This window comes from Rutidosis leptorrhynchoides, chromosome 8 (assembly GCF_046630445.1).
Source record: "Rutidosis leptorrhynchoides isolate AG116_Rl617_1_P2 chromosome 8, CSIRO_AGI_Rlap_v1, whole genome shotgun sequence".
Classification (NCBI taxonomy): Eukaryota; Viridiplantae; Streptophyta; class Magnoliopsida; order Asterales; family Asteraceae; genus Rutidosis; species Rutidosis leptorrhynchoides.
In genome coordinates, this window is record NC_092340.1 from 85,983,721 (window position 1) to 86,010,893 (window position 27,173).

Below are 27,173 nucleotides of genomic sequence, written 5' to 3' on the forward strand. Positions count from 1 at the left end.
GACTTAAATGCATTAAATGCCCCATTTTCACCAAAACCGCCCTTTAAGGGTCAAGACCATCATTAATCACTTAAAAGCTAGTGATTAAGGTCCAACAACATTTATCATTATACAATTAGGGTATTTCATACCCATATTTCCCAATTAAGTCAATCATTAGCCCTTTGACTAATTTAAAGTCAACACACCCATTTCGGGTTATCTACTAACCCATCTAACACCCATTTACTAATTAACTAGGTGTGCTAGTGATTAACTAACCTATTAGAACTCATAAACAACAATTAACGTTTTGAAACCCTAGGTTAGTTACCATTGAGTCTTTATGACTCCATCTTACCCAAGAACACCCAAAATCACCAAATATGGGTTTTATGTTCTTCATTTACCCAAACCCTAACCCTTACACAAAATCAAAGTAAGGAAATTAAAGTTAGAGCATACCACTACAACCAAAACGAAGCTAGAGATGAGATGAACAACTTTAATACCCGCACTTTGGTCCGAGAACAACTTCTTCCTCTTGGATTTAAGCTTTCTCACTCAAGGATCACACTCTCACTCTAAAATTAAAGTGAAGAAGATAAGGTTGTTGAAAATGGAGTGAATGATACTCCACAAACTGACCAAACTGCCTTTAATTCGTTCACAAGTGCAATTACCAAAATGCCCATCAAAATATCTGATTAAAAAGGGCTGAACCCGGCTACAGTAAAGGGTGCGCGGCACGCTCCCTTTGATGTGCGCGGCGCGCACTAAGCTCAGATCACACTCTGACTTCTGTTTAACTGCACAATCATTCTCACACTTTATGTACTCTATTTACTCTGCTGTACAATGAAGATTATGGTCTTACACTTTCCTCGCTTATCGTGATAAACATTGCACACATTATCCTTAAAGAGTACCGAGAGACTCTTTTCTTGCAACTGACCAACACTAAGTAAGTTATTATTCAACTCGGGTACATAATAGACATCACCAACAATGTAATTTACACCATGAACTATTAGCTTCACAGAGCCTTTGCCATTTACCCTCAACCTGGAGTCATTTCCCAATCTAACAGTATGCTCAAACGAATTATCTAAATTTACAAACATACCAATATTCCCGCACATATGGTTCGAGCACCCAGAATCTATGAACCACGCATTTTGCTCAGAATGATTCTGAATTTTCTCATATGTCATTAACAACATCTCATCTTCCTTGTAATCGGAAAAATTAGCCTCATTGTTTCATTTAGGGCATTCGTATTGAAAGTGTCCTAAGGCATGACACTTATAACATTCGATTGTTGATTTGTCGAAGCTCGATCTTCCACTACCCCGACCTCTTCCACGATATGAACTACGGCCCCTACCTCTTCCTCTCGTACTTGAGTATTCATCAACCTTCAAAACGTGATCCTCAACTTCACCGACGCTACGTTTAAATTTCTGTTCATGAACTACTAAAGAGCTTTGTAGTTCATCAATTGACATATTGTCGGTATCTTGTGCTTCCTCAATTGAAATCACAATGTATGTAAATCTCTCGGTCAGTGTACGCAGTATCTTTTCAACGATCTTTGAGTCCGGCATATCTTCACCATTGCTCCTCATTTTGTTCGACACCGCCATGACCCTACCAAAATATTCTGTAACACTTTCTTCATTTTTCATCGCCAAAATTTCAAACTCTCTGCGTAGTGAGTTCAGTAGGGACTTCTTCACTTTTGAATTTCCTCCAAATTTCGCCTTCATAGATTCCCATATAATCTTGGAACTGCGTCGATCCAATATTTGCTCAAACACCTCTTGGTCCAGTGCTTGAAATAAGAGATGTTTGACTTGGTAGTATTTTGTGCGATTCGTATCCAATAGCTTCTGCTGAGCTTCAGTTAGCGTTGCCCCTACCTTTGGTTCTATAACTCCTTGTTCGATAATATGCCAAAGACCTTTAGCACGAATCAAATTCTCCATTAACTCGCTCCAGTGGTCATAGTGACCATCGAAATGTGGAATTTGAAAGTACGACTTCTCTTCTCCCATTGAAAAACTGCTGTGTGTTTTTCTTTTGATTCCTCACTATGTTTCGCTCTGATACCAAATGATAGGTTTGCTGTAACAAGTAGGTATATAGCTGAAATTGCTTAGCTTTTATTGATATAAACTTGGGCTATAAATAGCCATTACAAACTGAAAGAGAAAATGCATATACCAGTCACCACATGAATAGGATCATGGCTAGTAATTCGGTAGACTAAATCAAACAAAATAAAACGTCTAATAGATCCTAAAGAATCGGACAATTAATAACTAAGTCTTATTCAACAATATATATATATATATATATATATATATATATATATATATATATATATATAGTGGTAGGATCAAGAGGGAAGTAACCATTCGGGGGGGGGGGGGGGGGGGGGAAGCGTGGGGAAGCAAAAACTTTTTTTTTCGTTTTTTGAAAAAACTTTGTTCACGAACATTATAGATGAGATGAAAATATGAACATTTAGTAGAGACACTTTGTGATAAATGTTTTTATTTTGGCGGGAAAACGCTCAAAGAAGTAATATATAACAATTATCGTGTTTTTCGAGCGTATTTTGAGGTTTTAGCTATTGGGGTTTAGATATTAGGGTTTAGATATTAGGGTTTATAGGGTTTAGATATTAGGGTTTAGAAATTTAGGGTTTAGGGTTTAGATTTATGGTTTAGATTTAGGGTTTAGATTTAGAGTTTAGATTTAGGATTTAGATTGAGTTTTTAACACGAACGGTTTAGAGTTTAGGGTTTAGGGTTTAGGATTTAGGGTTTGGTGTTTTGAGTTTATGGAATAAACCCAAAACACCAAACCCAAAACTCTAAATCGGGCTAAATTTTACTTCACAAAACATGAAGAAAAAAAAACATTCATATTCTTCACGAACAATATTATCTTGAATGTTATTTTTGTCGATCGTTTTCCCGCCTAAATAATAACATTCATCAGGAAGTGTCTCTTCTAAATGTTCATATTTTCGTGTGATCTTGATGCCGGAAAAAAAAATTTCAAAAAAAACGAAAAAAAAAAAGTTTGCTTCCCCCCGCTTCCCCCCCGATTGGTTACTTCCCCATTGATCCTGCCCATATATATATATATATATATATATATATATATATATATATATATATATATATATATATATATATATATAAATTAATGCTCTTTTATGATTGGCTGAAAACTCATTTGACACAACTTTTTTTCCATCAATTTATTGATTGACGCCCCTTCACGTCAAAATCCGATGCCCCTTAGGCAAGTCATTTTCATAAATTCTATTAATAATATGAATGTTGATGCACCATGTGAATTCATCTCAATGAAATATATGCATACAATAAACTATGTTAGTTTTATAAGTTTGTAAACTATATTATTTATTATTATATATTTATATGAGTGGTTTAATTTAATTATGCATATTTAGGTGACAAAGCATGAGATTATGAGAATGCGCAAAAAGCGAATGGAAAAACTGGAATTGGAGATCATCGAGAGACTTGATGTTGAATGGTGCATATTTCGTGGAGTCGCGTAACCATGCTGCTTCATCTTACGATAGGGGCGGATCTTAGTGTAACCCAAAGGGGGTATCCGCCCCACCTGGATTTAACGGATAAAAAAAATGTACACTAAAAAAAAAAATTTTTTACTAAAAAATAAGGTTTTTATTAGTGTTTACCCCCGTCGGAAATAAAAAATTTATTAAATTTTCGCATCCGCCCCACCTGTCTTTGAGTTCAAGTTCCGTCACTGCTTACGAAAGAGCTTCAAGTTCAAGCGGTAGACCATCGACGCTTGTAGGGGCAATGACTAGAACCGTGGGTGCACTCACTTGAAAGAAAAGGGTCTTGCTGATTCAAGATTATAGCTTTACACATCAAGCAATTTGAGTTTCTTTGTTGCACTAGTGTTTTTTAAAACTTTATTTGACTCAAAAGTCAACCTTTGTGCTTGTTTGTCGTATGGATCAAGAAATTAAGTGCAAAAGAGTTGACCAAATGAATCTATCTATAAACTTTCACCAATCCATCCATCATTTTTTGGCTTTATTTTCTCTGTTTTTCTTGGGGGTATATTGATTCTTACAACTCCACGTTTATCACCTTTTTTGTTAAAAACACAAAATAAACTTTTAACCAATTACGAAAATGATCAAATAGTACAATGTTAATATTGTATAACTGAAATCATGTGTAAGTGTGAAACAAGCTAGCAACTTATATGAACTTATATGAACAATAATAGGATTCATATGCTACCAACTATACAAAACCTGGTAATAATGCATTCATTAGTTTGACCGAGGATATAAAAGTATCAGGATTCAAGAATATATTTTTTGGACATTTTATTTTAGTTTAAAGACTTAAAACCTCTATAGAGAGCTGATTTTGTTTTCCTCGTAATATTACAACATGGTGAAATGGGCAGTCAATCATTGGGGTGGGCCCATGAGTAAGTCAACACTGTACAGTCGATGCTCTCCTTTGCTTTTATTCTACTCGTACTGGATACAATGCTTTCATTTTCTACCATTTCCGTCCTGAATAACAACAAAAATAAAAATAACTAAATTTAATTTGATTATATATCCACATCAAAAACTTTAGTTTACAAAATGAGGTAGCCCAATGAATTGCTTAGGTAATACTACTAATATGTAACCCTTTTATGAATGTCTTTTAAAAATAAAAATAAAAAATAACTTTCTGTGTACAAAACATTTCTCTTTCTCGTATTTTATTCGATGAATTTTCTATTTTCGTATTACTAGAAAACTCGATAAGGACAAACTCTTTTACATAAAAGTATTCTAACCGGATTAACATTAGTTGTATTGACTAATCTTGTTGGAGTCAATCATCGTTATATATTAAACCAGACAGAAGTTCTTTTCTTATTTAAAGATAACAATTCTTGCATATGTCATGAAGATGTCTAAATAAGTGTTCAATCATTTATAAACAACTCTATGTGTTTTCATATTTCTGGGGCCATATCATACATGGCATTGTATAAAATTAGGTTCTATAAGACCAAGATCGAAATATGTACACACTCCCCCTTAAATTTGTAAAAATATGTACTCTATCGCTTTCGTAATTAAGAAAAGGAAGAAACCTGCAATAGCAGCAGCTGCAAGAGTGTCCTTCAAGATAGATGCCGCATCAGATTCTGGTGCATCGGCTTCAGATTCTTCAGACGCCGGCGCATCGGCTTCTGAAGTATCGGAGGCCGGCGCATCGGCTACCGAAGTATCGGAGGCCGGCGCATCGGCTACCGAAGAATCGGAGGTCGGCGCATCGGCTACCGAAGAATCGGAGGCCGGCGCATCGGCTACCAAAGAATCGGAAGCAGGCGCATCGGCTTCCGAAGAATCGGAAGCCGGCGCATCGGCTTCCGAAGAATCGGAAGCCGGCGCATCGGCTTCCGATTCTGGTGCCTCGGCGGATTCTGGAGACTCTGAAGATTCTTGTTCAGGTGGGCTCACATTAGAGTCATCGGCAGATGGTCCAGGTGACAATGATCCATCATCGGCAGACGGGCCGGGTGACAATGATCCATCACCGGCAGACGGGCCGGGTGACAATGATCCATCGTCAGCAGATGGGCCGGGTGAAAATGATCCATCATCGGCTGATGGGGTTGGAGCTGAGGTAGGTGAGGAAGATGGAGATTTATCTTTTGAGCCTGCTGGAGATGGTGTTGACGCCTTGTCCCCATCATCCTTTTGAGCTGACGGTTCAGGGGCATAGGCAGGCGTTTTAACAGCATTAATGAGGCCAACAACGCCGATTAAAATGAGGGCAAGAATGACTAATTGGCGTGCCATTATGCACAATATGCAATCTTATTTGAAAAACGGAACCTTTATTTGAAGGGTCAAAAAATGCATAACTTTCTTTAAGTGAAAGATTAAGAGAAAGAATAAAAGATATGTGTGAGGTGTAGATATAAACTAGGGACAGAAATTTATGGGGCTATATGTGTTTTTCTTGTTTTACCAATTCAAACTATTCTCAAATCAGAGAAACAAATAAGCATTCACAACATAAATAAGATCCATAAAACAGCATACAAATTAGTGGTATCAATTATTCAATAAATATGTCTAGAACCAAATCCAGATTCCAAAATAGGCCAAATCAAAAGCTTGGACATGGATACAGAAAGCAACAAAATGAAATCAACCTAATATCAAGCCACCTTAAATCATTGTGGCCTCCCAAATCAAGCAATGAAAACTAAGTTAGAAATATGTTCAATCCACATTGAATTAATCATACAACTACAAGTCAATAACCAAAATAAAAAGATATCATTCCAATTAACATCAACAATTGAGGTCACAGCCCCAAGAATTCAACAGATACCATAGCTAAACACCAAAATTAGGTCATCATAAGATGGGTTGTTACATAAAGACTAAAGTTCAAATTTTTCTTAGCATTTCAAAAAGAAACACATTTAAAAGCAATAAAATTTCTCACCAGACTAAAATCAAGAATGTGAGAAATAAATTTATTTAGTCTTTTTCCTCAAACGCTTTCTGAGTTTCTTTAACTTGTGTTTGTTCATCTTCTTCTTTCTTTTCTTCTTCACACTATCAGCCCATATTTTGTGTTCATCTTCATTTTCAAAATCATTATCATTAACAGATTGAATATACCCAGATTGAGAAATTGGATATATGAATGACTCGAATGCAAAACTAGGGTAAAAGATTGGGGCTTCTGGGTTAGGGTTAGGGTTAGGGTTAGGGTTAGGGTTTGGGTTTGGGTTTGGTTTTGGGTTAGAGATGGTGGGTTTGAAAAAGGGGATCGGAAACGGTTTTGGGTCGGGTAAATGGGTGGGTGAGATGATGAGTCGGTGGTTGAGAGTTGTTATTAGGGTTTTGGTTTGTGAGTGTTTTCTAACAATCTTCTGGATAATGGAAGCCATTGTTGGACCTGTAGCACCACCAGTAGCGTTTAAATGTGTGATCTGCTCTCTGGTTATGTTTTTAGAAACCCTTTTTGTCTAACATCATAAAAAAAACAAAAAAAAAATTAAAAAAAATAAAAAAAAATGCCCCCATGCAGGATCGAACTACAGACCTCCAGTTTACAAGACTGGCGCTCTACCACTGAGCTATAAGGGCTATACTGTTTATAAATTTAACATTATTATTACTTGAATAAAAAAATATAAGTACATCATAGCAATAACAATAAACACTAAGCTTGATTAAGATTTATTATTTATTATTATACAGCATTTTATTACATCAAAAGCATGTCTAACTCATACAACAGTTTAGACTCGCCAGATTTCACGTAAAATAGATTACACTCTTCACACACTATTATTATCTTATTGTAACATGCAACAGGAACTCATCAGCATTCAGTTGCTTCTGTTTATTCACTTTTCACTTACTAATGATAGAAAACAGCATCAGAAACTATCGAAATTTGTATAAACTTCATCAAATGCGGCTCAATACGGTTCAAGAAGGCCAGTTTGATCATGACAACAAGTGAAAGCAATGTGTTTCTCCATCAACCGATGACACTCAGGGCAACGCATTCCTTCCGGGATCCTACCGGCTGCAATTGGAAACTCAAAACGACAACAGTTATTCGCTGCAACATGAAGTTTGTCATGGTAGTCCGTAAACGACATGTCGAACCCCCTTGTGGGAACATGTTCCTTCCATAAGTCATAGTCAGTAGGTGTTTGTAACATGGTCGAACCATGTCCATTGGTTAGTATATTTGATCCTCTACAAAGTAAAGCCCATGATCCATTTTTGTCGTAGCTGAGTAGTTTCTTGATTTGGACCATTATGGGGTCTTGATCATCAGCCCGTTTGAGTTGGATTTTGGAGTATAACATGCTTTCTATACGGGTCCAAAAGAACCAGATGAGAGTAGTGTCTTGCCAGCAGTAACTAAGTTTTTCAACGTTGATGGCCGCAATTGCCCTTCGGACATTTTCCCTTTTCTTGCTTTTTCCAACGTAGGCCATCTCTAATGGGATGTGTGCAGCAGTTGCCATGGCCCGCGCGCTGCTGGTGAATTTGCGAATCCACTCAATGTCATCACCTCCATACAAGAAGATGTATTTGTCTTCTCTTATCTAAAGAATAAAGTACACCCATTCTCACTTTAGATTTTAATAATTTGCAAAATCCTCTTTATATGTCAAAAATATTAAAAGATAAAAGGATTTTTCTAACGACCGCCCTTAGGTTGTCTTTAACAGGCTAGGAAATGTTGTGCGTAGCAGTTAATTATTAATTTTAGGATGGTTATTCTTATTCAGATGTATAACATTTTTAAACGTGTTAACAACAGCCCTAAGGAATGTCATTAGAAAAATTCTGTAAACGAACAAACAGAAAGTAAACGGTGAACTCACCCAGTTGAGTATAGTGGGGTCCATTCCACTGACTAGCAACTCGAGTCTCCAAGTTTCTTCCCTCCACAAGGCTTCCTCTCGGGCGCTCGTGAAAGGGAAGGCATTGCTTCCCCAAATCCACATCATGTGAATGGCATTCGGGCTCAACTCCCGACCCTGTGGGTCCAGTACGACGAGGATAGGCTTGCTCCTAAAGTGCCACCTGTCACCAATGGACTTTATCACCGCCCTATCAATAATTGAAGGGTGGTACACCGAGTACCACGGCATACTATTTCTCATGTCCTCAAATTGTCGGTCCATCGCCTCAGTGTACTCAACCGATGGGTCCACAATTGGTATCCATACAACCTCGTACAAAGCATCTATCCTCGACCCTTGAATGCGGGATTCACTGTAAATTTGCTCGAGGATTGACAACTCATCACGTGACATGTCTAGTCCTGATATCAGCAATAGCACATTCCTTTTTCTCAGAACTTGTAGGCTAACCTATTAAAATCAGTTCAGTATACAAATAATTAATAAATGTATCGTTGTTAGAACTCTATTAGATTTAAGCTCAATATATGTAAATATGAAGTATTGCTCAAACCCTTTGCTTAGTATTGCCATCATATAGAGGAAGTATGTCTTCCCTTGGACTAATCAAGATCTTAAGTATTTTCATGTTGTCGATATGGATTGTGTCGAATAACTGGTTGAACGAGTTTCTGAAATCCATCTCCTTCCTATCTCCTGCATTAATCAAACATGTACACATTTATCTATACATTTACTTTAAGGATTTTGCTAACGACAACACTTTGGAGTTAGGACTGTCGTTAACGCGCTTTAAACAATTGTACATAACAGTTACTAACTTAGTGGTGGCGCTTACATGAATGTACAACTGTTTAAAGCGTATTAACGACATGCTGTCACCTTTTTTTAAATATTTGTAAAGTGACAATAACGTACCTAAAACACGAAGGCAATCTTCGAGCTGTTTCTTGAGAAATTCAAGTAAGTGGTTGATCTTGAGGATTAAAGTAGAAAGTTCCCATGACTGCAACTCGGTCGATGATATCCCATACCTAAAGTAATTAAACCTTATTAGCTAATTAATCACCGTATTTAAACTCAAAACATATTTTAATTATTGTATTAGTGCGTGTTAGACACTAATAAAGTTATATATACTCATGTCCCATGCTGGTGAGGCTTGAAATCTGAGAAGCACACGCAATGATCCCTCGAACGTTCCAATAAACTGCAGTAGGAATCGTATTCAAAGCGCGGGCCATGGCTGGTACTTCGGGAGAAATGTACGAAGCAGGGAGCTCTTTAAATTGAATGATGCATTGGGTTAGTTCAATGACCGAGTGGATGAGTTTGTTGAGTGCATCGAATCGAGGTTTCAATGGTGCTGAATGCTCCATAATCATCGGTACTTGTCTAAGAATAGCCATCGATTTTGCAAGTTGATTCGATGAGTAAATCTGAGCTAGAAGCCAGAATTCACCGTAATTAAGAGCAAAAGCTGCGAGGATTAATGCCAGCTTGGCGTCCCAGTGGAAGTTTGCTACCGTGTGAAATAACGCAAGTGCTGTTGTGTGTCCGTCACTGCCACTTAAGCTTTTGAACGCCATCTGTTAATATAATCTTAATCACATGTTGTTACATGTTAAGTAAGAATAAATGATGTATACATAAAGTGTTTCAAAACGAACCTCGCAAGCAAGTTTGTCGATTATATGTGACAATGAATTAAGCATCAAAACGGTATTCGCTTGCTGAGGTCTTCCCTCGAGTTTTCCATCCAGTTTGTCCACGTCAGCATGTGAAACCTGCAGAAAATTTAGAGCCAAATATAATTTACACAGCGATTAGAAGCGGCGAGAGCTGTGAAACTGGAAACTGAAACGTGAAATTGAAAACTGAAACTGGGTCTCGACCCAACCCGACCCCAACATTTAGATGAAAATGGGTCTCAAACCAACCCGTTCAACCTATTTACAAATTGACCTCTTTCGACCCGTGACCTGTTTCGACCCATAGCCCGTTTCGACCCAAACAAATTTGATCCTTGACCTAACCCAATGCGTTTGCCAGGCATACACATTTGAAATAGAAGCCCTGTTTATTGAGAAACAAGGAATTTTAAAGTACTTGTAAAAAAGAGGATTTAGTGGACAGAATTATGCATAGAAATTATAATACCGATGAAGTAGGGTCCGCATTGATGGTAGCATGTCGTAGGATCTCTTCTACAATGTGAACAAGCGGTTTGATATTAACATCGGTGCCATCAGGGAGATGAGTATCAAACACTTGTTTCATGATCACATTATCATCCGATGCACTAAAGATTGAGTTTCGATCCTGCTGGTGCATCATTGGATTGTGTACACCACCACTCCCCATGTCATGTTGCATCCTCGGGTTATGCATAGGGTTATGCATCGGATTCATCATTGAATTCAGCATCGAATTGTTTTTGGGACCCATGAGCTGCGGTTGCTGCTGGTGCATCGGATTATTCCCCATACCCAACAACTGTTGAGCCACTGGGTTAATCATTGGACCCATAAGTTGCTGCTGGTGAGGCTGTTGCTGCATTGGGTTCATTTTGTTCATTGGGTTCATTTGGTTCAGTGGGTTCATCGCTGAACTGGCACTTGTCAAAGGATCGGTGCTGGTTAAGGGATTCGGGCCGATTAAAAGCCGTTGTTTGTCGGAGTTAGATGATGGCCATGCCTTGGTGGTGTATTTGGACTGTGATTGGTCCATTTTGAAGTTAAAAAAGGTGAAGCTTTTGTTTGTTAAACTTGCTAATTTGGTTGTGCACTTGTATTGAGACAACCTTGTAGCCTTTTTATACATATTTTGGACAGAATAAAGTGACTAACTGAATCAACTTCCTTGCTTCAATTTGAGTCAAAAGAAGTTAATGTTAATTTGAAGATTTATTTGTCACTTTTGTGATGTCTACTCTATCACTCGCAAACATCTTTTCACTTTTAACAATTAGAGTCCAAGAATCCACAAACAGCATCAATCAATGAAATGTATGAAATCACGTGTTGTGTGAAGCCAGTTATGCAGTTGTATCATGTGCATATACATGTGTACATTTTTAAAAAAATGTAAGTTTATCATATAAAGTAATGTAGAGGTAGGATGAGTTGAAGGTTTAGTATATTTAGTATAACTATTAACAGTAGCATAACTTGTATACAAACCTGCAAACATTCTAGGAGGATACTGGAGCAAGTAACAGAAATTTGATTTTAATATGTGATATATCATATATGATCCCTTGCTACTTCTTTTTGTTTTGGAATATATTTATTCTGAACTATAAAAATGGTAAAGTAATGGGTTCTTTTTTAGATTTTATGCTTGCTATTAATTTAACAAGTTTGATATCTATCCCAAAAGGAATATTGGAAGTACATATATATTATATTTGATTATTTGCTTTCTTCTTGATTGTTTAATAACCTGATCAAGTATAAAGTTTTTGGTCTTGTTATAAAATATGTAGTTCCTTTCTAGTCACCCTAAATAAACTAAAAAAAATTAGTCTCAGATTGTAATAGGATGTGAGATTGTAATAGGATGTGAATTGAGTATGATTATGTTTTTATATTTTTGTATATGAATATTGAATTAATATAGATGTTAGCAATGTTGTTGAATTAATATAGATGTTAGCAGTGTTGTAAAAAACAGCCGAGACAGGCGCCTTAACGGGCGTCGCAACAGTTTTACCATGCTAATGTTGCAACGGATCTACAAACGAAGTGGTCAACAACGCCAATAAGACGGTCAACAACGGCAGAGACGGTAAAAAATGGCCGAGACGGGGTCATGACAAAAATAAATTTCAAAAATAATCATTTCAAACAAAAATATTTCAAAGGCAAATATCTATGTTTACTTTGAAATATATATGTTTGAAATGCTTATTTTAAAAAGTCAACGTTGGTTAACATCCGTCTCGACCCCATTTTTTACGTTGCGACGTTTTAAGGTCTCTACCGTCTCGGCCCCATCTCGAGTCTTTTTCATCCTTGGATGTTAGTACTCCGTACTTAGTATAGCATTATTTTCTCATTAAAAAAAAAAAAAAAAAAAAAAAAGTTGGGAAACCTTAGACAGTTCCGGTGTGGTCAAGTTATGAGCCTAGTTACTCGCGAGTTACTCGAACTTGACTCTTAAAAGCTTGATTTGAGCTGAGTTTAAACGAGCTCGACCCCAAAATCTAACATATTTTGGAGCTCGTGTAGTTAATGAGCTCTATAGATATATATATATATCATATATATTTTTTTATGTAATATATAAGTATATAATACTAACTATATAACTATATTATAAATAAAACTATTCAACGTCGAGTGTATATAATTTCATAAGAGCCGAGTCCGAGCTCTATGGAACTTAAACAAGCCAAGCTCGAGCCTAGACTAGCCTAGATGACTCGACTAGTTTACACCGCTAAGACCACTCACATCCATGACATCGTTTCCTCTTAGGACGGACTACCACACTGGCACAACATCATCATTTTCTCAAACTTCCTTCTTCCTAAAAAAAAAACTGACCCCCACTATCTTAACTAAATAAACCAATGTAAAAATAATTACGCTAAAAGTACAACCAATAAATCAACAAACCTCTCCCTCAAAATACGCGTATAAACTATAAAGCACGAACACCGGGGCAAAAGCGTGAGGCGGCCAATGCTAGGCGCGCTGCCATCGGTGCCCTCAAGCACATGGCGAGGGCGGTTTGCGGACAAGAGGGCATATATCTTTAAAGTGGGTTCTGTAACAACTTGAAAAAACCAAGACTTTTTATACTTGTGGAAGTGACATATCAGCTAGGAAAAATACTAAATATAACATGTCATGACTAACAATAATTCTAGATAACATAAAAGATCTTAAAAGAATCTAAAATGATTCAAAAATGAAAGGGAATCAGGTCCCTTGCAAGTAACCTTCACCTGATTGCTCTCATTCAATATTTAAAAGAAGCTACGCTTCGGACGCTCTTCTGCAACATTTACTCTTACTGCTCTTCCATCCAAACTCTGCAACATATACACAAATTACCAATTAATTTAGGCTATAACGTGCACACGTCTAAACTAAGGTTGGATGAATTGGTAACATGTCAAAATGGGTAACAGTTTGTGCAGGTCACAGGTTTGGACAGGTTGGCTGGCCTATCGACACCTATTTTTCCAAACTTATAAAAGTATAAAATTAACTAATGTATTGATTATGGTTGTGGAAGCTATAAAACTAACTAGAATAACAATACATCCGAATAAAACAACTTATGCCATTGTAGGCATTTGGATACACCTTGCATGAATTTTAACAGGTTAAACCTGTTCAACCAGCTTCACGTTTAGCTAATACCCGTTTGATCACAACCCGTTTGAACCTTTACCTTACAACCCAAATTGAAATGAAATGGAATTTTCATCTCTAGTATATATATTAAGGATTTTTCTAACTGCAGCTCTCTGAGCTGCCATCAAGGTACATAAAAATATTATACATCTGAATAACCGTCACTAAAAAATCATGTTTACGACAGCCCTAAAAGCTGTCATCAGAAAAATCCATAAATAAAATAGGGGTCCCATATAGTAGTTTCATACCTGTCCATCAAGAGCAGCAATGGCATCATTCATTTCTGCCTCACTTGCCATTGTTACAAAACCAAACCCACGAGAACGCCCAGTTTCACGATCATATATAACCCTTGCGTCGACAACCTTCCCATGTTCGTTGAATGCCTGCTCGAGTCGACTGTTATCCACTTGCCATGACAAGTTACCGACATATATCTTGAAAGATGTCCCTACTACTCGTCTTTCGGGCTGCGAACCTCTTGGTGCAGCTTTATTTACAGTAAGAAGTCTTCCATTTGCATCCTGTTCACAACAATAATCACATTATGACATGTCACGGATAAAATTGTTATACCTTATCAACTATACCTTTTTAACAAACCCTTTAACGATAAATCACATACTTATCCCACTAGATTTGAGTACTTTGAATCAGAACGAATAGTGACATTAGTCAAAACAAATTTGATTTTGCAAATGAGATGGTATTGTTACAAATTATTTGATCTCGGACTAAATCCAACCTTGTGTAAGTAAAAAAAGTTGAAATTGAAATTTGGAACAGATAACAAGTCAAAGTCGAGCTTATACGGATTCACCTGTACTCTTATTGAGTTTTATCTATTATGTAATGCTAAGATATATATTATATATGTAACTAAGACTACCAAAGGGTTTCTGGCCTACCGGTATCAAGGGAACTCATTAATGAGGTTGTGAGTTCGAGTCCTGTCATGGACAAAAAGGGTGTATGTGTTTGTTGTTAAAAATACAGTGTAACTAAGGCTACTTAGCAGTTCCACTTATATTAACTTTTCAAGCTTAACTGACTCGAGGTCATTTTAGTCGAATTTTGCCATACTGTTAGTTTGAACTTAAAGAGCGTTTACTCTATATCAAGATTCAATGGCGTATCTATGTGTCTTGTGGTGGTGTCCCGTGACACCACTACAAGATTCAAATTGTATAAGACACCACCAAATTTAACTCTTGGACCTCATATATTATTAGGATTTATGGTTTTGTAGATGTATATAGCCACTAAATATAATTAGTCCACTTGGGGCGCATTTGAATAATCCTAGAATCACCAAAGTTGTTACTTTTTATAAACCTAGAATACATACAATAACATGATAGTAAACACAATTAAGGGGAATAAGAAAAGCATTACATATCCATTGAACTTCTCCACAGCTTTATCAGCTTCTTCCACTGTGCTCATTGTTACAAACCCAAACCCTCTACTCTGTTCTGTATCCCTATTGTATATCACCTACAAAACACATATAAATTACAAAACTTCTATATCTATATCTATATAATAAAGTAAATATATAAATGAATAATCTTTTAGTACCTCAGCAATATCAACAGTTCCAGCAGTATTGAAGAGCTGAGCCAAATTCTCACTATCAAAATCATAAGGCAAATTACCCACAAAAATCTTTGCATCTTCAGGTGGTTCTGAATATGATTCTTCTTCTTCTCCTTCTTCTACTTCTTCATCATTAGTTGCATCTTCTTCCTCTACTGTTTCACTTTCTTGTGTCACTTGTTGTGACCAATCTGAATTTTGTGTAACAAATTGGGGTAATTTGAGAGATAAATTACTGTTTTTGTGAGAGACCCATGATGAGAATTTAGATAAAGTTAAGGTCTTTAATGGTTTAGAAGGTGAAGAAAGACATGGGATTGACCCAAATGTGGTGGGTATGGTGCTGCATTTAGGGTTTAGTAATTGAAATGGGAGAATTGTTGTAGCAGATGTCATAACAAAAAAAAGGGGAGATGAAATGCAGAAAGATAAGGGTGGGTTAGTGCAAGAAGCAAAGGCCAAAGATCATTTCAGGAAGACAGTGTAGGATTTTTATTTTTATTTTTTGGGAGATATTTTGTGATGAGTCTCAGTTCACCCCTTGTAGTTGGAATATGTCTTATTTGGCCCCCGAAGTTGTTTTTTAACTTTATGACAATGAAGTCGAAAACGTATATTTTTAGATTTATTAAAATAGAATGGAAAATGATTTTTCCATCTAATCATCCTCTACTCATCTTTCTAACCATGTAATTTATGATAATGTAGTTATTCTCTCACCACAATAATTTAACTAAGTATTAACGTTTAATTGGGTAAGTTGATAATTACGTTGAATAGTTGAATAGCTAGATTACTCATTTGAAAATGCAAATAAATAGATGAACAATAACTCGCACATGTTACACTTTAGTGAACAATTCATGTTGTCAAAAACTTCATATTCTTACTTAAGATGATCATAATAACTATTATCCGTTTTATGTATGGCTTGAAGTTGGAACGATCCACTAGCATTTGAGTTAAGCCTTGTAAGCGTGTACCCGTTTGTCAGTTAACTCAAGGTCAATCTAAGATAAGTCAGAGAAAAACTTGACATGTTTGTAGCAATAATTCATCTTGTTTACTTGACCATTTTTAACCGTGAAGCTCAGTGACTGTGATGTGAAATCAAGTGTTAAACTTTTTGGAGAAAACATGGTTTTCTGACGTTCTAACGATGACGTGACAATGTCATGGAGTGAAGTAAAATAGTGGTATATGTTAATTTTGAGTTGGGTGATATGGTAAAATATAATTGGAGTCTGGTGGAGAAAAATAAATTAATAATTAATAATATATAAATAGGTGTAAAATTGTGATTGGTTGAAAATAAGCAAACGCCAAAAAACTTTTCTGTCATTTCACTGACTAGCATCATTACGGCGTCAGTCCATACGCCTGGTTAACTGCGTTTGTTGGCGTTAGTGAGGTCCATCTCATCTTTTTTGGCGTTAGAGACAACTACTAAAGCTACGTTATTAGTGGTCTTATGGTGCGTTTGATAAAACTGAATGATTTAGTGTTGAATGGGTCATAATCTGAATGGTTCAGAATCTCTGAATGAATTTAGTTCTGAATGACAATAAGGTGTTTGATAATCATTTTTAATAAACAACTTGAATCAATTAAATTAACTTGTTATCGTTTAACATTAACAAAAACTTCAATATACTTATTTGATAAGTGTTCTGGATATAATTTAAGAAGAATATTACATAAAATTTAGCTCCTTAATGGTTAAGAGAGTAATTTAACTCTGAATGGTTCAACACTTGATACTAAAACATTCAGCACCATATCTCATTCAGAGGTCAGAAACAAAAGCACTGAATGCTGAATAGTTCAGCATTCAGTGCTGAACTATTCAATTAAGAGGTAAACAAACGCACCTTTAGTTTTTAATGTATTATATCTCCTTACATGTCATGTGATTATGTTAATGACTTTGAAATCTAATCTAATAAATGTTAAAAACATGGAACACTTGTAATTCACGTGCATTTATCATTAAGTATTCAAATGTTATATTCCATCCCTTTCAACATAAATGTTCAAAGTATTTATTTTTTTAATTTTAATTTTAAAATACTTTTATATTCGTGATATGTAATATTTTCAGAAAAATATATGAGATGATTTGGTTTTAAAATGTGTTTTCATTGATAAAATTTTCATCGAATATTATATATCACAAACAAAAATATTTAAAATTAAAGTTGTAAAAAAAAACTCAAAAGGTCAAAACCGGACAATAATCTTAAAACAGATGAAGTTGATTCAATCTCTTGTGTAATTATCTAATTAATAATTAATTTGATAATAGTAATGCATTAATCACACAAGAATTTCATCTTCTGGAATACAAGTTCTCCACGTTTGTAAAACATATTTCATCCACATATAATGCCTTATAAAATAAAATAAAACTCACTAATTCGAATCAACTAAAACATTGCATTTAATCAACAAAAACAAACCTTATCAAAAGAACTACAAACACCCCTCTTGATCCAAATTCTAAGTGGTAGCATAGCATTAACCCTTAACCAATTTAAAAGGTTTAGGATTAACCTGCAAAAACAAATAATTACCAGCAAACAAATCACCAAAATGGGATCCACTCTCCTTAAGCCTTTTAACAACTTTTGCAAACGAAGTTATTACTATACGAGCTTTTCGCCTCACGAACTTCCTTAAGCTCGGAATCTTCATTTTCAATCTTTTTTTAATATGAACCTTTTTCAACCTCAACGTCCATTTGATTCTGGACTTAAACCGATTAATCTCTTGCTCGATTTCCTTCTCGTAGTCACTGTCACCTTCATTTTTCAGCCTCTGGTACGAAAACCCGGTTACCATGGCCATTTAACTGATTCTAGATCAAACAAATGTAAAGAGTAGTTGTGTTTATTTTATTGAGATAAGTTTTATGAGGTCGTTGGGATGGTTTATGAATGATGAAGATGTCAGCCGTTGGCAAGCAAAGCATTGAATGTAAGAAGGTGAGGAAAACAGAAATGATGTTACGTTTTCTTTCTTAAAAATTTTGTGTCTTTGTATTAATGGTTGTCTTGTTTTTGCAGGGTTACTTTTTACTGTTTTGGTTTATGATTTGGTGTACATGCATTTATGAAGTATGACCCATATGATCTAATTCCATTGTAGGTTTATACATTTATTAAGGCTATATCTGTTTTTTAAACTGGTTGTTGTGATCTTAGTATCACCTGTCATCAAAAGGTCTAGAGTTTAATTCATAGTATACATTTATGTCATGTAGTACAGTAGGTTTTTCAATTTGAATTATTCGAAACTACTGTAGTAAGTTAGCTTGTAGATGGGTCCACGATATCCCAACTACAGGTAATATGTTTAAACCGCAACGACAGTAAATAATGGAGGGTCAGAGAAAGAGTCGAAAATAATCAACCCGGTTAGAGTGCTCCCAACCGTACCGTTCTCATATCCGCCTTGGCTAGCCCTCATGAGGGCGCCATTGGCAACAACTAGCCCTGTGCTAGTCCTCGGCCGCCCTCCTTCCCCTTTGCCCTGCTTCACGCCATATTTCCACACAATTGAGGACAGGCATATATGTTTTTTTATAGTTGTACTATTAGCTTGTATACTTGCACATTTAATTAATTAATTAATATAATGAGCCCCAATTTTTATGAGGAAGTATGTTATGGTTGAGAATGTTCAGACCTGACTTAGCCCTGATGGAAAAGTGCTGATGTGGCGCTAGTCCTGATGAGAAAGCTCGTGAGCACTCTTAAACCGCGTGTATAAAAGATAGATAGCCTGTACACCACACCAGCACTACCACACCAGCACTACGAGGACACCACAAAAGGCATCTTATAGAGTTATAGGGACTATGAGATGCAGGTCATTTTTAACAGCATAAAAGACATTTAAACCCAAACATATGAATTATGGAGTAATTTACATCTTATAGAGTTATAGTGACTGTACCTTTCTTACAAATCCAGAAAAGGGAAAGAAAAAAAAATATTTAAGGAATTTACAAGGAAGTGAACCTTTAATTTTGTACAGTAATAATTTATTAAGCTTCCAGCAGAACGAAGAACGAATTTCACAGGATAAAAGAATCAACAGTCGTACAACTTGAATCAACCTCAAAATAACTTTATTCTGGTTTCGATTTTACTCCGACAGATCGGGCATAACTTGAGGGGTTCTCCACATTCGCAACATGTCTGTAAAGAACGCATACAGTGTTATAAGGTCCGGGGATCCACACAAGGTACAACATAGATAGAAATTCATAAAATGTGGCAATTTTAACCTATGAGTGTTACAGAGCTAATGGTCAAGGTGATAATGCAAAAGAATTAATTATAAAGATAACGGGTCAAAATGGGTTTAGCATGTTACGAGTGATCCATTACATATTAATAGTATACAGCCTCTTACGATAGCATGTTATGAGTGATACATTATATTATTAGAGATAAGGATACGGGTCAAATGGGTTTAGCAGGTTATGAGTGATCCATTACATTACATATTAATAATATACAGCCTTTTACGATAGTACACTAAATATATATGGACCATCAAAGGTAGTGGGTCAACCTGACCCGATATATTTTGAAGCACTTCAATTTATCAAGACGCTTTGAAGCATTTACCAGTTAGTCACCTATCTATTTTACAGAATCATATCCAAGTTACTGTCTAATCGATACCGAAAGTTCCAGACCCCGTCTCCTTCAATGACTTTCGGCCCATCAGTCTCATCGGGTGTCTTTACAAGATCATATCCAAGTTACTGTCTAATCGATTAAAAGTGATCTCAAAAGTTGTCGATCCCACCCAATCCGCCTTCATCGGAGGGAGGCAAATTGTCGATGGTGTTTTAATTGCTAATGAAGTTGTGGAGTGGATCAAAAAAGAAAAACAAAAAGCTTTTTTGTTCGAGATAGACTTTGAAAAGGCTTTCGATAACATAAATTGGAATTTTCTGGATAGCAGAATGGCTCAAATGAATTTCGGACCCAAATGGAGAAGATGGATTAGGGATCATTTAGTATCGGGAAGATCTTCAATGTTGGACGCTAAAACACATGGAATTTTCAAAGGAGTTTCGGTGGGGTCTAATAATTTGACCCTGACCCAATTGCAATATGCGAACGACGCATTAATTTTTGGGGAATGGTCTTTGGAGAATGCTTTAAACCTGATCAGTATCCTTCAGTTATATGGTGTGGGCGTTAATAATCAAGATGTCTCCAATATGGCAGCCCGATTTGGTTGCTCCTCAGATTTATTCCCATTTAATTACTTAGGACTTCCGGGGGGCAAGGAGATGAGTTCATTAGCTGCTTGGGGAGAAGTTATCGACAGATTTCTATCCAGGTTAAATCCTTGGAAAGCGAAGCTACTTTCTATCGGGGGGCGGCTAACACTTGTTAAATTAGTGTTAGGTAGTCTACCCCTTTACTATTTCTCTCTTTTTAGAGCTCCCATTGTGGTTATCAATGCTTTGGAAAAATTGAGAAGAAAATTCTTTTGGAACCACTTTGATAAAAAGTCGATCACTTGGATTAGCTGGGGCCGAACGATAGCTGCTAAGAACAAAGGTGGTTTGGGCATTGGAAGCCTAAAGGCAAAAAATTGGAGCCTGCTTAGCAAATGATCGTGGCGATTCAAGTTAGAAAAGGATGCGCTTTGGAGAAAAGTAATACATTCTATATATGGAGAAGATGGCGGTTTGCATACTGACTTCGGGCAGAGGCTTCTAGGTCATACCTGGAACAATATCAAGAAATGTGGAGGAATGGTGGATAAAACAGGGGCTGCTTTTTCTAGCTCCATAGTTCGAAAGATTGGGCAGGGTAACGAAACCTTATTTTGGTCCGACATATGCATTCCGTCTCTTTCTATATGTCTCGCTGAAAAATACCCAAGGTTATATGCAGTAGAATCAAATAAAGTGGCCAAGGTAGCAGATCGGTAACAAACGATGTTGTTGGGCTCAAAGGCATATGGGAATGGAGATCCAATATTCGCGGAAGGACAGAGGACGAGCTTTTAGCCTTAAGCACAGAATTGCAGTCCATGGGGCATCTAAAGCAGGGATCACCTGATGGGTGGTTATGGAAGTTGAACTCAAATGGTATGTCTTCAGTTAATGGCCTATCTAAAATAATTGATGCTAATCTGCTTGGTGTGAACTCTCCAACTCATTTATGCAAATGGCTCTCATGTTTGCCCAAAAAAGTATACGTTTTCATTTGGAGGTTAGAAATAAACAAGCTGCCAACTCGCTTAAATATCTTGTCAAAAGACGTACATGTGAGCTGTGTTTCCTGGCCCTTTTGTTTAAGAGCTGATGAAGATACTGATCATCTCTTTACTTCATGCTGTTTTGTGACACACTTATGGAGAAATTTTAACGACTGGTGGGGCATTAGTGCTGCAATTCTGAATGGGGTATCAAATGCTATACATGGTGCAAACTTTCAAACTCGTTCGGACCTTAGTGACTTAGCATGTTTAGCTTCTAGATATGTGTTGTTATGGTCCATTTGGAAGTGGAGGAACAAATTTGGTACACAACTCAACGAATCGTCGTATTGCTATCTTAAAAGAAGATGTGTTCATGTCCACAAAATTACTAGCTCATCTTTGGATCACAATCGAAGAAAAAAATGGGTAATTCCGTTGGAAGATTGGAAAAATAATTCAGGAAGTTTAAGGGAGTGCTAAGGGAGTATCAAAAGTGATGCAGCAGGTGTACTTGATCAAGAAGTGTATTTTAGACATCTGATGTAAAAATTAATGTTGCGGCTGTATTTATCACTTTCATTTTGGTGTCATGCTTCTGTTTGCATCTTGCAGACGATGCATGTTTATTTGTAAGCCCAGCTGGGCATTTGGTGTTCTTTTAATAAAACCATTAAAAAAAAGCCACCTATCTATTTTAAACACAGTGAAAGTACATACCTGATGTCCACAGCCAAAAGCCATATCCTTTGAATTAGTTAGGCAAATGGGGCATAACTGCAAAGGTAGATATAAGATATTAGCATTATCGTTAAAATGAACTTAATAAAAATACCAGAGATAGAACCAAACGCATTGGACAAAATCAAATGCACCTTATCTTCATAAATAGGATTTGGGATAGGTGGTGCCGTTCGCTCTACATTGGTTGGAGCATAATACGGAACAGCAGTAACAGGAGTGTTTGGGTCGTCATAAGGTTGTGAGTCCTGAAATCCGGCTGAATATGATGGTTTTGAGCTGCTAAAAGACGGTGCAACATGAACCGGGGGTGGAAGTGCAACCCTCTTTGGAGAAATTCCTTTGCGACTACTGTTGATTTTAACACCAAAAGTGTAGTGTGAGGATAAAGATGGTCAAAGTTAATTTAATTTTTATGGCCAAAATGTGTAACAATAATTCAAATTTATGTGAGAGCTTGTTAAATACCCTAGAATATTCAGTTCGATTGTTGCTTTATATTGAGTAGGAATTTCCATTAATGCTGCAAGAGCAAATTCAGTCTCCTTTCGAATTGGCGGCACGTTCTTGTTCATGATTTCCGTGAAATTGACAAACTTGCATAAAAATAAAAGGAAAATGTAAAGCACTTGTTTTTTATTTATAATTTATTTAGAAAATGTAAAGCAGATATGAGATACAATTACAAACAAATATTATTACAATAGACTATACTATCTTGAACTTTCGAATAAAACTATGTAGGAGGGGTATGTGTGCATCAAAATTGCAAACTTTCTAGACTTGCAACCTATTAGCTAAATTATGTCTTATCAATTTGAGATTGAAGGTAATTCTAGTAGGTCGAAATAGCCACCTGTATATAAAGACATTTAAAAAAACAAGATTGTTACCTGGAAATTGTCAAAGTAGCGAGAAGGAATGTTATCATCAAATTCCTTCATTGTGTCCCAGGGTCCATCACCAACCCCAACTAATACAATTGATAATGGAAGCTTGCTGTAAAAAAGAGTACTAAACGTCAGCTGGAGACATAAAATTCTTTATTTACTTGATAAGGATTACGGGCAGTCACCTTGCTTCAACTATGGCATCTACAGTTTTCTGTTCTTGTGGACTCAACCGACCACGTTCAGTATCCACACTTCTTGTTACCTATATAATCAGAGCAATAATGAATGTCATAACAAAATGTAAAAGTTGAATATAATAAAGAAAAGGAGGACATTTTCTAGATCAGACCAAAGTGTAGGAGGGTTATAAATAAATGCAATTTTGAAACTAAAAAAAAATTCATATTGTGAGAGATTCAGGTTATTAGAACCCTGTCATCTACTCATCATAAACAGAATTTGCTCATGCATGTTAATAACGGTTTAAGAGTACATATGTGACATGTCAAAGATATGTTTAGTTAATATCCAAATCGAAAGGATTATGGAAGAAACGAATTTCTACCTGTCCATCAGCAATGATAACCAACACATGATACTGTCCTCCACTTTCTTCAACAATTGTCATAGCCTTTTCAATGACTGGTGCGAATGAGGTCGGGCCTGCAAGCTTTAGATGGGGTAAAATCTCCCTATACCTATTCAAGACTTCTTCGAATCCATTACAACACCTTTCTTCTGGATAAAAACTGAAAACGTCTTGATCATGTGTGGATGCTGCCAGTTGAAAAAATGTTATAAGATATTACCAAATCATATTTCACAACTTTAACTATCATAATAAAAACTAAATACTAGCTTCCAAAACCGTACCATCTCCAAATCCGTAGCAGGGGATCAAGTTATCTTCATCAAAAGCTGCTAAGGTTTTCCCGATAATGGATATCGCCATTTCATAGGGATTCAGACCATCCCCGATATGATGTAAACTTTTTTTGTGAAAGGACCTTGAACCTATACACCAAAAGTATGTTTATCATGTTAAGATCTTCAGTGAAGCAATACCAAATGCACCAAAGATTATTAATATACCTGTCCACTCATTACTCTTGGTGAAGTCAATACCAAGAATTAAATTAGAGGACTCGAGCCCTGCACGTGCAAGAGCCTCAGTTACCTGCATAGCAAATAAAACCCCGCAAAGATTATCATGATTCATATTATGAGTCGGTATACAAGAATATATTCAAACTTTCATATTGTAATTTCTAAGCACATGTACACTAACGAAACTGGAATATACAAACTAATTCGAGTATTATTAAAAAAACATGCCATTATCACATGCTCGGAATTTAATAAGAAACTGTAGGAGCTTGTACCTGTTCCAACGAGTTGTAACTATCAGCAATCATCGAATACCTCCTATCAAACTTATTCTGAGGTCTTTGGGGTGGTCCTCCATACACTGGAGCTGGGGCCGGAGTTGCAACCGGAGGTTGAGTTACAGCCACAGGTGCAGGTGCAGGTGCAGGACGGTGTTCAGGTGGATACGCTGGGTACGCCTCCTGAACCGGATAATTCTGCTCGTATTGGGTCGGGTAATTTTGCTCATATTGTGACGGGTACGAATACGACGGTTGAGGAGGATTATTTCCGTACTGATTTCTGGAAGAGGACGATGTTGGTTGATAGGATGGAGAGTTGTAACTCTCATCCTCTTCCTTTGAAGTTTTAGCACCCATTTAATTCAATCAAATCAATTTATCTACACACTTTCGAACTAATCAATCTTCTCTATATAACAACTTTCTGCAAAGTAAACACTGATTATTCAAACGCAAAATAGTTAAAAACTAAATCAAACACTGTATATGTATATATAGTAAAACTATACTGTATATATCATTAAACAATTTCCAGGAAGCTAATAGGCGTTTACTGGAAGCTTCATGTTCGTTAAATTACCAACTAAGTTACTTATACTTGTAAGTCATATTTATATTATAATTATAATTAAATTCATAATTATAATTAATTCGTGTAGCAAATGCCAAAATATTGAATTACAAAAAGTAAATCAACCAATCGTCTACAGAAAGTTAGGTTTCATACAAGTATGTTAACGCACGCCAAGTGGACGTAAATTTATCGATATGCTGTTACAATAATTCAAATAATAGAAATTATGGTCAATTTTTATTAATGAAGTTCTGTAATTCAGCAACAAACACGAATTCAACTTGAAATTAGCACCGCCAATTATAATTCAAGCGGCGAAGATTAAATTCGAAATCAAACTAGTAGATTAAAAGTAAATTGAGGTAATCAGTAATTAAGTATATTCAAAGGTGAAGTAATTTAGTGAATATACAATAATGATTCGAAGAGATAAACCTTATTGATAATATTTCGGATACGATTCACGCCGGATTTAAGAGTATCAGTGGAAGACACCGATTCCGATTCCAATTCCAATTCTGATTCCGATTCCGACTTTAATTACTTTTTTAATTTTTATTTTAGTGTTAGGAAAGCAGGGGTTCTCGATTAATGGAGATAAATATAAATATGAATATAGATATAGAAATATTTTGGTTTAGTGTGAGATTATATGTTTTGTTTTGGTTAGGTGGAGGTTGAGTGGAGGAGTTGACTTGAATTGACACGAACGGCCTAGAGGATATGACACAGGTAAAGGCGTAAAGCAAATTAAACACTTGCAAATGAGAACGTAAAATTTTAATGAAATTGACATTTCAGCATTCAATTCAATTTCAATTTTATAATAGAAATAGATAGAAATAGATAGATAGATAATAGATAATAGATAATAGATTCATTACCGAGTATTATTTTATAAATTACTCTTTATATATTCTTTCCCTTTCGCTCTAAATTCTCTCAAATTTTTATTGATAACTTAAATGTGTCCATGTCATCTACTTAGACAATTCTCTATCATCATAGTTGTAAATTTGTAATGTTTGAAGGAAGGGAAAAGATATTGATGTAACAGTGTTATAGTGTTGTAAGGCGACTTGCATCAGCTAGAAGAAACCACGTTTTTTTATGATGTGGCAAAAAGTAACGCCTGATTTTATTCGAAGTGGGGCGTTTCTTTGAGGCGTTTATGAGGCGTCAGTTGGAAAGTAACATGAAAAGTAACGTGTGTTTCTTGACTTTTATTAATTTTTTATTATTTAAAAATATTATTTTTACTCCCCTTTTAATACTTAACACAATTATATTTTAACACATCATCACAATCTTCCTAACTAACACTAAAAGAAACACCACCACTACTCCATTCAAAAAAGAAACATGTCCTAATAATCAAAAAAGTGCAAAAAGGCAAGTGACACCACAAGAAACGCCTTCAACCAATACAAGTGGTCTAAGAAGAAATTAAGTTAACGTGTCATTTATTTTTTTATTTTTTCATTTAAATATAATAAAAATCATTAAAATAAATGGCTTAAAATTAAACTTTTTTTTTAAAGCAGTAATTTTATTAAACACTAAAATATTACAATCAACACGCCCACAAGGAGCGGAAGAGTAGTGTAACCCAACGGGACAACCAATAAACTCCAACTATACAGCGATTCCAGCTAAAATAAAGCAATAAAGCAATACAAGAACTACAATATTCTTGGATTTAACCGCCAAACACCAAAGTCTTAAAATTTTTTTCCTTTTCTATTTGAAATCCATAAATGAGAAAGGACCTTCATCTCTCTAAGCACATCTTCATTTAGAATTGCATTTCGTCTTTCCGGAGGGGCATGAACAATCTTATTCCTCCACTTCCAAATGGCCCAAAGAAGAATTAAACTGGTAA

At 35.9% G+C, this 27,173-nt stretch overlaps 4 protein-coding genes, 1 long non-coding RNA gene and 1 other non-coding gene across 7 annotated transcripts; 1 reads left to right on the forward strand and 5 right to left on the reverse strand.

Moving 5' to 3' along the window:
- Positions 1-1,241: 1,241 nt before the first annotated feature.
- LOC139863586 (uncharacterized) lies at positions 1,242-2,036 on the reverse strand. The gene has a single exon (XM_071852206.1). It carries the CDS (start codon positions 2,034-2,036, stop codon positions 1,242-1,244), a length of 795 nt encoding a protein of 264 aa, XP_071708307.1.
- A 5,078-nt stretch (positions 2,037-7,114) lies between these two features.
- TRNAT-UGU (transfer RNA threonine (anticodon UGU)) lies at positions 7,115-7,186 on the reverse strand. Its single transcript has one exon. It is a non-coding gene; the product is annotated as a tRNA-Thr (tRNA).
- Positions 7,187-7,271: 85 nt separating this feature from the next.
- LOC139861972 (protein SIEVE ELEMENT OCCLUSION B-like) lies at positions 7,272-11,570 on the reverse strand. Its single transcript, XM_071850503.1, has 7 exons — positions 10,651-11,570; positions 10,161-10,277; positions 9,631-10,079; positions 9,409-9,524; positions 9,044-9,186; positions 8,449-8,940; positions 7,272-8,166 (listed from the first exon to the last, which is right to left on the reverse strand). Exons 1-7 carry the CDS (start codon positions 11,311-11,313, stop codon positions 7,525-7,527), a joined length of 2,622 nt encoding a protein of 873 aa, XP_071706604.1. The 5' UTR covers positions 11,314-11,570; the 3' UTR covers positions 7,272-7,524.
- A 1,703-nt stretch (positions 11,571-13,273) lies between these two features.
- Positions 13,274-15,924, reverse strand: LOC139861688 (28 kDa ribonucleoprotein, chloroplastic-like). The gene is made up of 4 exons (XM_071850164.1): positions 15,444-15,924; positions 15,258-15,359; positions 14,111-14,386; positions 13,274-13,531 (listed from the first exon to the last, which is right to left on the reverse strand). The coding sequence occupies exons 1-4, from the start codon at positions 15,855-15,857 to the stop codon at positions 13,466-13,468; spliced, it is 858 nt and encodes a 285-aa protein (XP_071706265.1). The 5' UTR covers positions 15,858-15,924; the 3' UTR covers positions 13,274-13,465.
- A 1,969-nt stretch (positions 15,925-17,893) lies between these two features.
- Positions 17,894-22,372, forward strand: LOC139862244 (uncharacterized). The gene is made up of 3 exons (XR_011764098.1): positions 17,894-18,445; positions 18,527-19,710; positions 20,125-22,372. It is a non-coding gene; the product is annotated as an uncharacterized lncRNA (long non-coding RNA).
- LOC139862243 (E3 ubiquitin-protein ligase RGLG5-like) lies at positions 19,357-25,890 on the reverse strand. 2 transcript variants are annotated; one of them, XM_071850816.1, is made up of 11 exons: positions 25,727-25,890; positions 24,712-25,155; positions 24,422-24,506; positions 24,203-24,343; positions 23,895-24,106; positions 23,512-23,591; positions 23,330-23,435; positions 22,905-23,032; positions 22,571-22,787; positions 22,416-22,472; positions 19,357-19,663 (listed from the first exon to the last, which is right to left on the reverse strand). In XM_071850816.1, the coding sequence occupies exons 2-11, from the start codon at positions 25,072-25,074 to the stop codon at positions 19,583-19,585; spliced, it is 1,470 nt and encodes a 489-aa protein (XP_071706917.1). In that variant the 5' UTR covers positions 25,075-25,155; positions 25,727-25,890; the 3' UTR covers positions 19,357-19,582. The 2 variants fall into 2 exon arrangements, with proteins under 2 accessions (XP_071706917.1, XP_071706916.1); XM_071850815.1 differs by having other exon boundaries at positions 19,358-19,663; positions 24,712-25,141.
- Between the last annotated feature and the right edge of the window lie 1,283 nt (positions 25,891-27,173).